Source organism: Prionailurus bengalensis, chromosome D3 (genome assembly GCF_016509475.1).
Source record: "Prionailurus bengalensis isolate Pbe53 chromosome D3, Fcat_Pben_1.1_paternal_pri, whole genome shotgun sequence".
In the NCBI taxonomy this organism is placed as follows: Eukaryota; Metazoa; Chordata; class Mammalia; order Carnivora; family Felidae; genus Prionailurus; species Prionailurus bengalensis.
The window spans coordinates 9,753,400-9,769,093 of NC_057356.1; the positions used below are offsets into that span (position 1 = coordinate 9,753,400).

General features: G+C 39.1%; 1 protein-coding gene and 1 non-coding gene across 2 annotated transcripts in view; one reads left to right on the forward strand and one right to left on the reverse strand.

The window, feature by feature from the left end:
* Nucleotides 1-15,694, reverse strand: part of NAA25 (N-alpha-acetyltransferase 25, NatB auxiliary subunit) — an 80,302-nt gene that overhangs the window by 17,607 nt on the left and 47,001 nt on the right. The window contains exons 14-20 of the mRNA XM_043557641.1: nt 15,296-15,476; nt 13,609-13,708; nt 8,269-8,420; nt 7,585-7,710; nt 4,034-4,277; nt 3,528-3,651; nt 2,790-2,855 (exon numbers count right to left, since the gene is read on the reverse strand). Of these exons, the coding sequence (XP_043413576.1) occupies nt 2,790-2,855; nt 3,528-3,651; nt 4,034-4,277; nt 7,585-7,710; nt 8,269-8,420; nt 13,609-13,708; nt 15,296-15,476 (993 nt within the window). The remainder of the gene's footprint in view (nt 1-2,789; nt 2,856-3,527; nt 3,652-4,033; nt 4,278-7,584; nt 7,711-8,268; nt 8,421-13,608; nt 13,709-15,295; nt 15,477-15,694) is intronic.
* Nucleotides 6,629-6,735, forward strand: LOC122471117. Its single transcript, XR_006294125.1, has one exon. It is a non-coding gene; the product is annotated as a U6 spliceosomal RNA (small nuclear RNA).

Here is a 15,694-nt window from a genome sequence, read left to right on the forward strand (position 1 = left end):
CATGGTATTATACATGGAAAATCAGACAGACTCCACCAAAAGTCTGCTAGAACTGATACGTGAATTTAGCAAAGTTGCAGGATACAAAATCAATGTACAGAAATCAGTTGCATTCTTATACACTAATAATGAAGCAACAGAAAGACAAATAAAGAAACTGATCCCATTCACAATTGCACCAAGAAGCATAAAATACCTAGGGATAAATCTAACCAACGATGTAAAAGATCTGTATGCCGAAAACTATAGAAAGCTTATGAAGGAAATTGAAGAAGATTTAAAGAAATGGAAAAACATTCCGTGCTCATGGCTTGGAAGAATAAATATTGTTAAAATGTCAATACTACCCAAAGCTATCTACACATTCAATGCAATCCCAATCAAAATTGCACCAGCAGTCTTCTCGAAGCTAGAACAAGCAATCCTAAAATTCATATGGAACCACAAAAGGCCCCGAATAGCCAAAGTAATTTTGAAGAAGAAGACCAAAGCAGGAGGCATCACAATCCCAGACTTTAGCCTCTACTATAAAACTGTAATCATCAAGACAGTATGGTATTGGCACCAAAACAGACACATAGACCAATGGAATAGAATAGAAACCCCAGAACTAGACCCACAAACGTATGGCCAACTAATCTTTGACAAAGCCAGAAAGAATATCCAATGCTAAAAAGACAGTTTCTTTAACAAATGGTGCTGGGAGAACTGGACAGCAACATGCAGAAGGCTGAAACTAGACCACTTTCTCACACTATTCACAAAAATAAACTCAAAATGGATAAAGGACCTGAATGTGAGAAAGGAAACAATCAAAACCCTAGAGGAGAAAGCAGTTAAAGACCTCTCTGACCTCAGCCGTAGCAATCTCTTACCCGACACATCCCCAAAGGCAAGTGAATTAAAAGCAGAAGTGAATTACTGGGACCTCATGAAGATAAAAAGCTTCTGCACAGCAAAGGAAACAATCAACAAAACTAAAAGGCAACCAACGGAATGGGAAAAGATATTTGCAAATGACATATCGGACAAAGGGCTAGTATCCAAAATCTATAAAGAGCTCACCAAACTCCACACCCGAAAAACAAATCCAGTGAAGAAATGGGCAGAAAACATGAATAGACACTTCTCTAAAGAAGACATCCGGATGGCCAACAGGCACATGAAAAGATGCTCAACGTCGCTCCTCATCAGGGAAATACAAATCAAAACCACATGCAGATATCACCTCATGCCAGTCAGAGTGGCCAAAATGAACAAATCAGGAGACTATAGATGCTGGAGAGGATGTGGAGAAATGGGAACCCTCTTGCACTGTTGGTGGGAATGCAAATTGGTGCAGCTGCTCTGGAAAACAGTGTGGAGGTTCCTCAAAAAATTAAAAATAGACCTACCCTATGAACCCAGCAGTAGCACTGCTAGGAATTTACCCAAGGGATACAGGAGTACTGATGCATAGGGGCACTTGTACCCCAATGTTTATAGCAGCACTCTCAACAATAGCCAAATTATGGAAAGAGCCTAAATGTCCATCAACTGATGAATGGATAAAGAAATTGTGGTTTAAATGCACAATGGAGTACTACGTGGCAATGAGAAAGAATGAAATATGGCCCTTTGTAGCAACCTGGATGGAACTGGAGAGTGTGATGCTAAGTGAAATAAGCCACACAGAGAAAGACAGATACCATATGTTTTCACTCTTATGTGGATCCTGAGAAACTTAACAGAAACCCATGGGGAAGGGGAAGGAAAAAAAAAAAAAAAGAGGTTAGAGTGGGAGAGAGCCAAAGCATAATAGACTCTTAAAAACTGAGAACAAACTGAGGGTTGATGGGGGGTGGGAGGGAGGGGAGTGTGGGTGATGGGTATTGAGGAGGGCACCTTTTGGGATGAGCACTCAGTGTTGTATGGAAACCATTTTGACAATAAATTTCATATATTGAAAAAATAAAAATAAAAAATAAAAAAAATTTTTTTTAGTTGCATATATGTATCCTTTTCACCAACAATTCCATTTCTAGGAATTTAATCCCAAAGAAATACTCAAATAAGTAACCAAACATTTATGTCCCAAGATGTTCATTTCAGCACTGTTATAAATACAGTTATATGGGGCGCCTGGGTGGCTCCGTCAGTTAAGCGTCCAACTCGATTTGGACTCAGGTCATGATCTCATGGTTGTGAGATCAAGCCCCACATTGGGTTCCACACTGAGTGTGGAGCCTGCTTGGGATTCTTTCCCTCTCTTCCTGCCCCTCCCTGGGTCATGCTCTCTCTGTCAAAATAAATAAACGTTAAAAAAAATAGTTATAAATAACTCAAACTTAGTACACTGATATAATACTGTGGAATATTATATGCAACTGACATGGTTAAGTGTCCAAGACAACAGAAAATTAAAATCAGAAAAGCATGTATTATACCTTTTCATATGTTAAATAAAAATCACTAGTATGTATTTCCACATACACATGGATGACTGTTTAGGGGGCATCTAGCTAGGAGTATCAACTCCAAAGTGTTACTTACCTTGTAAGTAACAGTACTTACTTCTCTGGGGAAACGAGGCTGGGAAAGGGAGAAAGACCACTTGTGTACTGTTTCATAATAGGTTATCTATTACTTTTATAGTCGAAACTTTTTAAAATTAAAAACAAGTCTTTCAAAATACCGTAAGTATGCATTATTATTTTCAAGTTATTATTTGCAACTCTTGCAAGTTTCTACTAAAAAATGAGTGTCAGACAACATGATAAAACATGGAAATCCACAATCAGAATGCTCACCTTTTAATTGTTCTAGTAAAGTCTTAAGACTATTCTCTACTCGCTCCTGGATCTCCACTGTATCCTCTAAACAGAAAAGAAAAAAAAGAAAAAGAAAAACTTTCAATTCATTTTTCTAGGAAGAAAAAAGCAAGATCAACACCTATAAGCAACTCATGGGCAAGGACATTTTCTTTTCTCTTAAGTCTCATAGGCCTCAAATTCTATTACTGAGAGACAAAGAAAAAGATGAAGAAAAGGAAAAATAGAAGAAAGGTTAATTATCTGTCAAGAGCAATACCTCAAATTGTCTAGGAAGAATTAAAATCTATGTGCTTCAAATACTCTCAAATACTTATAGACAGAATCTACAAAATTTATAATTGGCCGGGGAGGTGGGGGGTGGGGAGAGGGGAATCTATGGAATATGTGTGATTCTCACTGGGTTAAGGAAAAAACTTTTCTCCACAAAGCTTAGTAAAGAATTCAATCTGAAATCCAACAATATTTCAACAAATTAAGGATTTCTTCAACTTTTGGACCTAACAAGTGATTTGAAAGAGTAAAAGGACTTAAATTTCTAAAACATTACTCTGTTACCTATGAATGTACCTTGTTGGATATTAAACCAGATATTTCCAGAATAGATTCTACCTCCTCCCAATCTGTCTAAATATGTGAGGTTGTAAATATTTTGTTACATTTACTAGGTTTTCAATGGCAAAGACCTAGTAAATACTCGCAAAAATGTATACTTACCTAAACCACTGGTGTCCAGCTCATAAATATCACTAACAAGATAAAAAGAACTGGTCTGACACTGAGAACAGCCAGAACTGAAGAATCCACCCATTCTGGTGGGTACAGGACCAAGGAAAGGATACTGGAAAAAAGGGAGGGAAAGTAATGTCCTTTAAATCCACCTAAATTTATATAAAACAAGAAAACAGGACTACAACTACTAAAGTCTATCTCAGTGATTAAGTTGCAAACCACTTATCATCAAACTAATCACTAAGTCATTACAGTGAAAACAGAAGCTCTGCATTAATTTATTGATAGCTATTACAAATTTACCCATCACAAATGAAGCTATTTTGTTTTTCCTCATTATCCAGTTTGTACAGTGAGGAAGCCTCTGCAATTCAAGTGTCATAAATACTGGAACAAAATACTGTTCTCTACTATCCCCCCAACCCAAATTCCTATTTATTAAAAAGACAGTCATAGATTATTGTAGATTTGATGGTAAATACTGTTGATACCTGAATTTCTTTCTCAATAAATCGCTTTCCTGTCTCCATAGCCAACTCCAGCTGTTGAAGGAGTAAACGAAAAATATCAATCCGGGAGGACACGCCATTTTCAGTGGTCTTTTCTGAGTTCCTTGGCTCCACAGGATGATTAAGACTTGGAAGTCCACTGATCAGCCTCAATGTTAAGGAACGGATTCTTAACCACATGGTCTCCTCCTCCAAGGAAAGTTTCTTATGTTCTTCAGAAACATCCCTTAAAAAGAAATATCCCCAACCCATCCATTTTAGTTAATGTGTTGCCATCTTTCAAAGTTCACATTCATCAATCACAATGCCTTTGAATGCTGCCAGCATTTGTCTGCTAAGTGAATGATCTCAGACAAACCCAAATCACCCAAGTCTCCATTTCAGCATCGATAAAATGGAAGCGGTAACCTACCTAACAGGTCATTTTTTCCCCTTAAGGGAGACTTCTAATAACAATAAAATATGTATCACATATTTGAAATTCAAATGACAGAAAACTGAAAAATAAAAGGGAAATGTGCCCTGATAACCAAACACCTGCAATATTAACAAACTTGGTATGGGTCACCTGGGTGGCTCAGTCAGTTAAGCATCTGACTTTGGTTCAGGTCATGATCTCATGGTTTGTGAGTTCCAGCCCTGCATCAGGCTCTGTGCTGTCAGCACAGAACAGGCTTCAGATCCTCTGCTCACCCCCCTTTCCACCCTCCCCTCTCTCTGCCCCTCCCTGCTTGCACTCCCTCAAAAATAAATAAAAATATTAAAAAAAAAAAAGCTTGGTATGCATCCTTTCAGACTCTTGCAACACAGATGTTATGTATACAACTGCAACTAAAAATATTTATATAATTTAACACATTTTAAATAAGATGGGTTCACAATATTTATACTATTTTGCAAACTGTATCTTTTTCTTTCTTTTCTGCAGAAAAGAATTAACACAACAAGCCTGAGGTTATTGTCTTTAGAAGGGCCAACTTAACAAGGCTGACCTGTAGCTGGTATCTAGGAACTTGGCACTCCAACCATTCCCTAAATGGTAAGAGCGGCTCACTGTGCCTAAACTGTTTGTACAAACCATATGGTCTATGGTGAACACCTACTTTCCTTCTGGGAGTCTGGAATATTGGCACGTACTACACAGAGGGTGCCTACATAACCAGCTAGTAAAAATCTTGGGCACCAAATCTCAAATGGGCTTCTCTGAGCAGAAACACTGCACATGCATCACTGCATTTTTCACTGCTAAAGAAAGGAGCACACTTGATATGTCTCCTCACAGGAGAGAGACAGCATTGGAAGTCTGTGCATGGAGTTTTCCAGATTCTGTGTCTTTTTCCCTTGCTAATCCTGTCATGTATCCTTCTGTTATAATAAACCTTAGCTGTGATGACAACAAAAGTGAAATCTTATGAAGCCTAGCAAAAATACGTTTTACTGTAAATGTATTTTCTCCTCCTTATGATTGTCTTTACATTTTCTTTCTCTAGCTTACTTTATTGTAAAAACACAGTATATGATACACATGACATACAAAATATGTGTTGCTCAATTGTTTGTGTTATTGGTAAGGCTTTCGGTCAATAGTAGGCTATTAGTAGTTAAGTTTCTGGGGAGTTAAAAGTTAACATGGATTTTTGACTGTGTAAGGGGGTCAGTGCCCCAACCCTGCACTGTTAAAGGGTCAACTGTATAGAGAACTACCTCATATACATAACTCTGCATGCTTTTGCACTTACTTCCTTAGGTTGTACTTTCCTAGAAGTAGATCTGCTGAATTAAATGGGATATGGAATTTTCAATCTTTTTTTTTTTTTTCCTGAACAAGTATAAAAAAGGTCATATGGAAACAACAAAAGAAAAGGTTAATTTGGGGTAGAGTGGAGCCAGGGAATCAGAAATGGGAGAACAAAGTGGCCACCAGGGAGGGTGAAAAATAGTTCCTGCCAGGATTCTGGTTCACAATTCTTGCCTTCAGCACAGGAGCAGGCAGCATCCCCCAATGCTAAGACCCATATCTTCCCCCTAGCTCACAGCAGGAGTCCCTAGATGCATCAGAGCCAGAGGAGAAGGCTGAGGACTGCTGGGAGCTACAGATCAGCCCAGGGCCACTGGCCCATGGGCATCAAAAAATATTAGATCTGCTTAATAAAGGCTCAGCCCAGGATCTGTGCAGCCTGCAGAACATTTGGAATTTTCAATCTTAATACCGATCACTAGAATTCCCTATAGGAAGATAATATATAAAGTTTTACCATCATGACAATGTACAACAACCATTTTCCCTACAACCTTGCTGACCACAAGTATTAATCTTTTTTATCTTTGTCCAATAGTTGTTGTTTTTTTTTTAATTTTAATTTTAGAAAGAGAGAGCGTGCAAGGGGAGAGGAGAGAGAATCCCAAGCAGGCTCCATATTCAGTGTGGAGCCTACCATGGGGCTCAACCCCATGACCCAGGGATCATGACCTGAGCCAAAATCAAGAGTAGGACCCTCAACCGACAGAGTCACCCAGGTGCCCCGGGAGAACTCTTAATAAATCAATAAGAAGATAACTAAAAAACAAATTGGACTTGTGCTCGCTTCGGCAGCACATATACTGAAATTGGTACGATGCAGAGAAGATTAGCACGGCCCCTGCACAAGGATGCCACGCAAATTCATGAAGCTTCAGTATCTTTAGGAGCACTAAGGAATCTACTCCTGAAATCACTGTTACACTACATGCTAACTAATCTGGATGTAAATTTTAAAAAATAATAAAATTTAATTTAATTTTTAAAAAAGCCCAAACTGGACTTAACAAGTTCAGTGAAATGCACTGTACGGTGATTAAAAAAAAAAAAAAAAAAAAATCTTTAACTATTGGACAGGGGCACCTGAGCACCTGACTCTAGATTTCAGTTCAGGTCATGATCCCAGAGTCATGGGGTCAAGCCCCAGGTCAGGCTCCACACTCAATATGGAGCCTGCTTAAGATTCACTCCCTCTCTCCCTCTCCGTGGCTTGCACTCTCAAAAAAAAATTAAAAAAAAAAAAAACAAACTTTAAAAAGATTTCTCCTTGTATGTGAAAGATATTAATATATATGAAGAAATTTACCGATTTACCACATACCTTTAGAACTTGTTAACAAATTTACTTCTATATAGAAGGCTAATATTTACAGAGATCAAATCCTTTATGTTTCCAGGTTTGATGTAATGCTAAGAAAGGCTTTCCCTAACCACTTAAAAATATTTTTATATTTTCTTATAGATTCTCTAAGGAGTTTTAGCACATGACCTTTGATCCATCTGGAATCTGTTTTTATGTATGCTATGAAGGAAAATCTAATTTTTATATTAGTCAATAATCCAACATAGGAATGAGATTCATTTTCCTCCTTTGGCTTACTTATATCTTCGTATCCATATAATAACCATGTTATTATATTTGTGTAAAAAAGATGTTTTTTTTTTTTTTTTTTTTTAACTGTTAGATTCATCCTAATTCTGCAAAAATAAATGCTTGGGGTTAAATTCCAGTTACCTATCTTTTGGATCCCAGCTGAAGAAAACATTTAAGTCTCTGTTGTCTCGCAAGGCATCCCATGGAATGTCATCTTCTTCTGGCCGAAGATTCATTGATTTTATACTTTCTGCTAAACTGGTTGATCTGTGATATAGAAATTTATTTATGTATTATTTCAATAGTAAACCAGCCATGAAAACATATTAGCCACAACTTTGTTTTACTAGAAAGAAAGGAAAAGAAACAGGAAGGAAGGGAGGTAGAAGGATTTACTATTAAGAGGTAAAAGCTCACAGAAGGTGACATAGAACCAAGCCCACCTATATCATGTTGGCCTGCTACACAGCAAGAGAAAGGGTCTGGAAGCTCAAATAAAATAAAGTGGATCAGCATTAATTCCTGAAATCTCATGTTCACAGGGGAAGGGGAACTTTTTAAAAATTATATGGACTAGGGTGAGGACCACCACCTGGCTGGCTTCTGTACGGAACATGAAATGGTGCCGGCAGCACCCGATCATTACCCATGCCACGCAGTGAGTTATTTCCCCTTTCTTCTCTGTCCCTACCAAATTTCTCTCTCACTCTCTCTTTTTCTTTCATTTTTCCTTATCTTAGGTCTACCAATATCACCCATTAGCCAATGGTTCTTAGGATCTGATCTAACCCCTTAGTTCCTTTTTAGCTCTTATGCAATACTTACATATTTGCTTCAAGTAGAAGGTCTAACAACATCCGTTCAGTACGGACTTGTGCAAAATGAAGAGAATTATTCAGCCTGTTCCTAAAAGCGATAAACTCTGGGATCTTCTCAAATGCACCATATTTGTAAGCTTGAATAATATATTCTGAGGTCTGGGAAGGAAAGATATCACCTCGGTATAAATATCTCATATATCAGGCAAAGGAAGGCAAACCTTGTCATGCAAAACAAAACACTCACACTAAAATTAAGATATGAAATCTAATCTCTAAAGGTCACCAAGTAGAATATCAGCTATTAAAAACATTATTATTCTTCTTTCCTATACCAGAATCATATGTGTAATAATACCCAGCTGCTGCTACCACCAGAGACTCTCTTAGCAGTTATGTCTTTCAATTCAATAGGACTGGAGGTTGCCACGTCAGTCAAAAATTTGGTTAGTGCCATTGTGGAAGGGATATTACTCCATGTTTTTCTGCATCTAAGATAAACTGTGTTTTATACAAAAGTTCCAAAAACACCGGGAATAATATAACCACCCACAATCAACCCAAATAAAAATCACCCTCCTTCAGAAAAGACAGGCTGCTCCCTGGTTTTGTTTATTTCTAAATACTATATGTCACAAACATAGGGCATATATGCATTACAACAGGATAGAAGACAACAAAAAAGGACCCATAAAAATTCATCAGAATCCATTATGAGGACAGAAAGACTGCAAGAACCAGGTTTCTTATCCATCCAAACTACGTAAGACCAATGCTGAAAAATTCCATGAACAAGTAAGTGAAGGGAACACTCACCACGTGCACTTTAATTTTCAATTAATACATATGTACAGATGAAATGTTGTGAACAGAGGCAAGAAAAAGAACTCTCAACAGAAATTCTGGCACAACAGAAGAAAATCTCAGGAAAGAACATTTCATGGGTGTGGGCCTATGCCATCAGGATCACAAGTCAGGAGGGCACCCTTTTGGGCCACGGAAAATGTTACGCTCAAAGCAGATATCTGCCCCAAAGATCCTTTCTAGAAAAGCCAGTCTTTTTAAACACAGCCTCAGTCAGCTCTGCCCCCATCTCCATTATGACTGAATAATTTGCCCAGTAGGAAAATAGGCCAATAGTTCAACAACATACCCTCTGATACACAGCCTCGCAGGGTTCATTTCAGGCCGCGGGATTGCGCCACGGGCGCTAATTCAACTGCATTCGATGCGGCTTTTAAACCCCATGGGACACCTCGGCGAGCTGTTTGCCTGCAGTATCTGGAGAAATTAAAGACGGACGGACACAAGAAAATTAAAAAGATTACTTGTGATCCTGCAGGTTTAAAGAAGGACTATCCAAAAAAGCTCAAGTGTACCTTCTAGCTTGATTAAAGGACAGTGATATGCCCCATCAAGAAGAGGCCAGGATGCTCTAAACACAAATGCCTATCCAAAGGCCTCATGGCTAGGAGAAAGCAAGGTTTACCAGAAGCCCTTGCAATAGGAATTTACAGCTTGAAAAAACCAGCTGCTTGGGAACATATGATCCGGCAGTTAATGGGGATAAAAATATGACTCTGGGGACTTCAATCAAATTTATCAATTACAGTTCCAAAATATGCTGATTAAAGAAAAGAACCCAAGTTTATGAAGTACAGAGGTGTTTTAATTTGAGTGGTCCATGGACTACCACTACTGAAAAAAAGATAATAGCTTTTAAAAAAGAAAAATAAGGGGCAACAAAAAGGAAACGTAGTCCTTTTAACAAACTGAGAAAGTAACTGTAGTTCTCTGGCTTCTGTTTTTAAGACAGTCCTCCTTTAATGCTGCAGCAAAGTATCGCTGCAGAGCTAGCAAAGGACCTGGGCATCTTCCAATAAGACCGAGCCTGGGGAAGTTCTATGATTGGAAAAAACAACCCCTACTGGAACTGCAGGCAAAACTGGAAGCCACAGGCACTTGAAAAACTTCTGACTATCAGAGAATGTTGTCCGTACCTATTTCTACTCATTTATGCACCAATGAGGCTAGTTATATCCCATATGGATTCCTGAAATGAACCCTGGTCACTGTAAAAATTAGCAAAATAGATGGACATCAAACCCTAAATAATCATCTTCTTGAATACTTATGTTAGACTTTTCAAGGGAAATTATTTTTAAATACAAACAAGTAAGTAACTTTTGGAGATAAGAAAATCTGACTCTAATTCTCATATTGTAAAAATCTACTCCAAAGTAAGATGACAGCAACAATGATGACCTTTCCAGAAAGAAAATCCCTGTGTAGACCTTCCCAATTTAACTTTCAACCTCATAGCACAAAGCCTTACAAAGCAGAACGCTGGATTTTCCATTGAAGGATTAAATGTGTTCTTTCAAGAGCAAGCTGGGAATTGAAACACATCAGTCACCCAAGAAAAAACCATCTGGGGATCTCAAAAACTCCCAAGAATAAAAATCAGAACACAGAGCTTTAGCTTTCCAGAGATATTTCTAATACTATTAGGTTTAACACAACACTACAATCATGCTCTTTTTTACCCTCCAAGTCCTATAGGAAACAGTCCACACCACAGTCTCCATTTCCCTATTTTGGGACTCAGGCTAGGCATTAAGGTTGAGGGTGCATTTTACTTGCTGTATTGGTTTTTGCTTTTGCCTCTAGGACCCCCCAAAAATTATCTACTTTAGTATGATTAAGTAAGTTCTTTCTTCTTAGTAGTAATAAAAATAAATTCCAAGTAGAGAGTCTTACTTAGTCCCAGATCAATAAAATGATCAGGTTCAGCATCACATATATTCAGATGAATTAGTCACTCCTGCCACACACAACCATCAGCAAAACATCAAAGATAAAAAAAAGTCACCAAGAACAACATACCCTTCTCAAATCACTCCTAAGGATATCTCCCTTCCTATAACAATAACTTGAGTTGTTGTTTTGGAGTGGGTGTTTTCTTTTCAAAACAACTCTTTAGATACAGTATTTGTGGGGGGGAAACTAAAGCTTAAATTTCATTAGTATAAAATAACATACATTATTGACCAAATCATGAATCATATAGTGCTTCTTGAATGCTGGATGATTAAACTGGAGTAAAACCAGCCTCCAGGCTTGGAATAATCCCTTATTCACCCCCAATTGCCACCTCAGAGCTATTTGAGAACAAAACTTTGAAAAGGCATCATCAGTCAATCTTCCTTAGAAATAAGGAATGACAGACAGATTAATGAGATTTAAGAAACCCTTTTGATTTTTTTTTTTTTTTGAGTTAATGCAACTTCTTAAAAACTGGGAAAGGGCAATCACAGATACTTCAATACACAGTGCAAACAGAGATTTATAACTCAACTGCCTACTTGTGCCAAGATACTTTAGAAACCCAAGGTCCTAGAGATGCCCTCGGATCTCTAAGCCAGGCCAGCACCTTCTAAGCAGCATGTTCAGATGCTGATGCCTACACTTCCCTCTCTTCCTGATTAGGAGCTATGACACAAAATGAAGTCTGAACAAAGATACCACCAATCACTGTGGTGGAAAAATGCCACTTGGGGGAGGGGAATAGAGCTTAAAAGCCAAATGATGCACAGGTCACCATCCCTTGCTACACCAGCCTTCTAGGCCTTGCCCTGAGGCTTGTCAGGACATAATTATTGCAAGCTGACAACAATAAACCTATATTCCATTGTTCAGAAATGCTTCTGCCCTGCCGTCTATTTAATACAAAGCTAAAGAATTCAACGGAAGATAGACTAGCCAAAGCTGTTACAGTTATGAAAGGGTTTTTTATTTAAAAAAATCCTCATGACTGTTTGCCAAGAACCACCCCCAAAAACGGCTTCCTGGTCAAGTTCCTTAGTTGCTCTTAGACCGTGAACACAGAAAGCTATGGGTAGATATCTGGCATGGCCAAATTCCAGATGATGAGTCTTAGAAGCACATGAGAACAAAGCAGGCAATGACCATCCTCAAGACGTGCCTTCTTTCTCCTATGTTCTGGGTGGTTTTGCGCAGCTGGTTGACTGACTAGAAACCATATAAAACTTCTGCTTAACCGACAAGTGGAGATCAAGTCTGCTTGCAGTGAAAAATATGGCGCAAATCCCATCCTTTCATTATGGCACATAGCTCTACCTTATTTATTGCTACTTTTAAAAACATACTATTGACAAAAGTTTCTTGAAATGTCCTTCAATTGGTCAATTTCATAATTCTAAGAAAATACAAGTGCACTGGCTACTGGCAAAGGGCACAGTGGTTATAAACTTTAGAAACAAATAAAGGTAACAGAGAGCAGCTGCTACTGCAGAATCTTCCATGGCATCCCAGGCTATGAACTCTTTATGGGCTAGGTCTTACACCCTTAGAAAAAATTTCATAGACAGGGTGCTTGGGTGGCTCAGTCAGTTAAGCATACAACTCTTGATTTCAGTTCAAGTCATGATCTCCCGGGTGAAAGATCAAGCCCCGCATCAGGCTCCACGCTGAGCATAGAGCCTGCTTGGGATTCTCTCTCTCGGTCCCTCCCCTGCTCACTCTGTCTCTCAAAATAAATAAATAAACTTCAAAAAATAAAATAATAAGGGGCGTCTGGGTGGCTCAGTAGGTTAAGCATCCAACATTGGCTCAGGTCATGATCTCATGGTTCACGAGTTAGAGCCCTGCATCAGGCTCTCTGCTGTCAGCACAGAGTCTGCTTCAGATCCTCTGTCCCCCTCTCTCTCTGCCCCTCCCCGACTTGTGCTCTTTTTCTTTCTCTCTCAAGTAAATATTTTAAAAAATCTTTTTAAAAAAAGGATGCAGTCTTTTAAAAACATAAAAAGTAAAATAAAATAAATACATGAAATAAATTTTTTTTTTTTAAAGGAATTAAAAGACAGGCGCCCTGGGTGGTGCAGTCGGCTGAGTGTCTGACTCTTGATTTCAGCTCAGGTCACAATCTCACAGGTCCGTGGGTTCGGGCCCCACGTTGGGCACTGCACTGATAGCACGGAGTCTGCTTGGGATTCTCTCTCTCTCCCTCTCAAAATAAATAAATAAATGTTAAAAAAAAGAGAGAAATTAAAAGACAAATCTAGGAAGAATACCACTTTGTAGTCTGTTAACACCTAGTTTTAATTGCACCTTTGCATGGATTCTATTAAACACACCCATTCTAGCAACCACAAAGAACTCTTTACCTCTACCTAACAGCCATGGCGAGTATGCTATGGCCTAAGGGCACTGGCAAGTATGCATGGCACATTTCAACATGTGTACCCACCACACGAGGGAAGATGTTCTCTGAATTGTGTGCATTCAGCGGGCAAGGTCATATTTTTAAAAAGTATTTTTCACTTACATCTTTCTGGTTGGAGTGGAAAAACCTGAGCGCGAAGTTACAGGATTGGGATGCAGCAGCATACTGACCTAGGGACTCGGCATATCGGGTCAAAAGATAGCTAGGTCAGAAGGAAAGAAAAAAAAAAACCATGTTATACTTACCCACTTCTAGTATCAAACACTGTATTTCAAATTACTATAGCAGAGACATAGCTAGGCGCACAGAAAAGTTAAAACATCCTGCCACATAAATTATCTAATTCATGGAACAAAAAAACATTTTTTTTAATTTTTTTTTCTTTTCAATGTTTATTTATTATTTTGGGGACAGAGAGAGACACAGCATGAACAGGAAGGGGCAGAGAGAGAGGGAGACACAGAATCGGAAACAGGCTCCAGGCTCTGAGCCATCAGCCCAGAGCCTGACACAGGGCTCGAACTCAGACCGCGAGATCGCGACCTGGCTGAAGTCGGACGCTTAACCGACTGCGCCACCCAGGTGCCCCAAAAAACATTTTTTTTTAAAGAGCAAAGTCAATTCAGTTTTGTGGGAGACCTAAAGTTCTATGCCATGCTTTCTTATACTCAGATGATTAATGGGACACAAGGGATAAAGAAAATATACCCTTGATTCATCACAAAGAATAATCAAAATACACATTCAAAGAAGCTCTAAGGTAGGGGCACCTGGTTAAGTGTCTGACTTCGGCTCAGGTCACATCTCACAGTCCATGAGTTTGAGCCCCATGTTGTGTTCTATGCAGACAGCTCAGAGCCTAGAGACTGCTTTGGATTCTGGGTCTCCCTTGCTCTCTGCTGCTCCCCAACTCATGCTCTGTTTCTGTCTCTCAAAAATAAACATTAAAAAAAAATACCGAGGGACACCTGGGTGGCTCGGTCGGTTAAGGGTCCGACTACAGCTCAGGTCATGATATCATGGTTCGTGGGTTCGAGCCCCGCATCAGGCTCTGTGCTGATAGCTCAGAACCTGGAGCCTGCTTCAGATTCTGTGTTTCCCTCTCTCTCTGCCTCTCCCCCATTTACACTCTGTCTACCCTTTCTCTCAAAAATAAACAAACATTAAAACAAACAAACAAACAAAAAAACCAGGCGCCTGGGTGGCTCAGTAGGTTGGGCGTCTGACTTCGGCTCAGGTTGTGCTCTCACGGTTTGTGAGTTCAAGCCCCGCGTCAGGCTCCATACTGACAGCTCAGAGCCTGGAGCCTGCTTCAGATTCTGTGTCTCTCTTTCTCTGCCCCACCCTCGCTTGCACTCTGCCTGTCTCTCAAAAATGAATAAATGTAAAAAAAAATTTTTTTTACAAAAAAACCCCTTCATTAAAGAAAAAGAATCTCTGAGGTCAACAAATGAAGTACATGTGTAAATCTCAAATGCAAAGCAGAAGTCAAGACTTCAAGACAACGTGTGCTAAGAAAAAGTGTTCAAAGTATATAGTTGTTTGCTATCTCTGGGGAAAACTTTCTTGCCTTTTCTAAATTGTGCAAATTTTAAAATTACCACAAAATGCTGGAAGATATAAAAATCTTTCTGCTTTGCAATAGGCCATATAATGGGGGATTACTTAATCTAAAAAGCTTAATAACAGAAACAACTCTGCTGCTAAACTCTAAAAGTCCAAGTTCCATGTAGAAGGACCCCACCGTAGTGTAGCTGGCTGCTCGGTATTCAGAGTATATACTACCAACCCAATGGTGTCATGCTGGATATGCTTAGCATCAAGGCTGGAGTACAGATCCACCACTGGTTCAAATGCACCCAGTACACAGTAGATTCGAACAAGCAGCAATTTGAATTGAGCGTTGGAAGGGCTGTGGATTAATCCCTCTTCCAGCAAAGTCAGGGCCTGCCACACAGCAGTCTCATCACCTAGAATCAAAATGTAACAGCATTATCCACAGTGCTTGACAACAAAGGGAGGTTTCTCACAAACAAAAGACAAAACTTACTGATGTATCACCTCCCCTGGCTATTTAAAGAATGAGTTTAGGTGTCTGAGAACAAATTTTAGATACATACCTATAAGCAAAATCAGGAATTTCCCTGAATAGAGTCTCTCAACAGTTATCTCACAGTTCTTAATCATG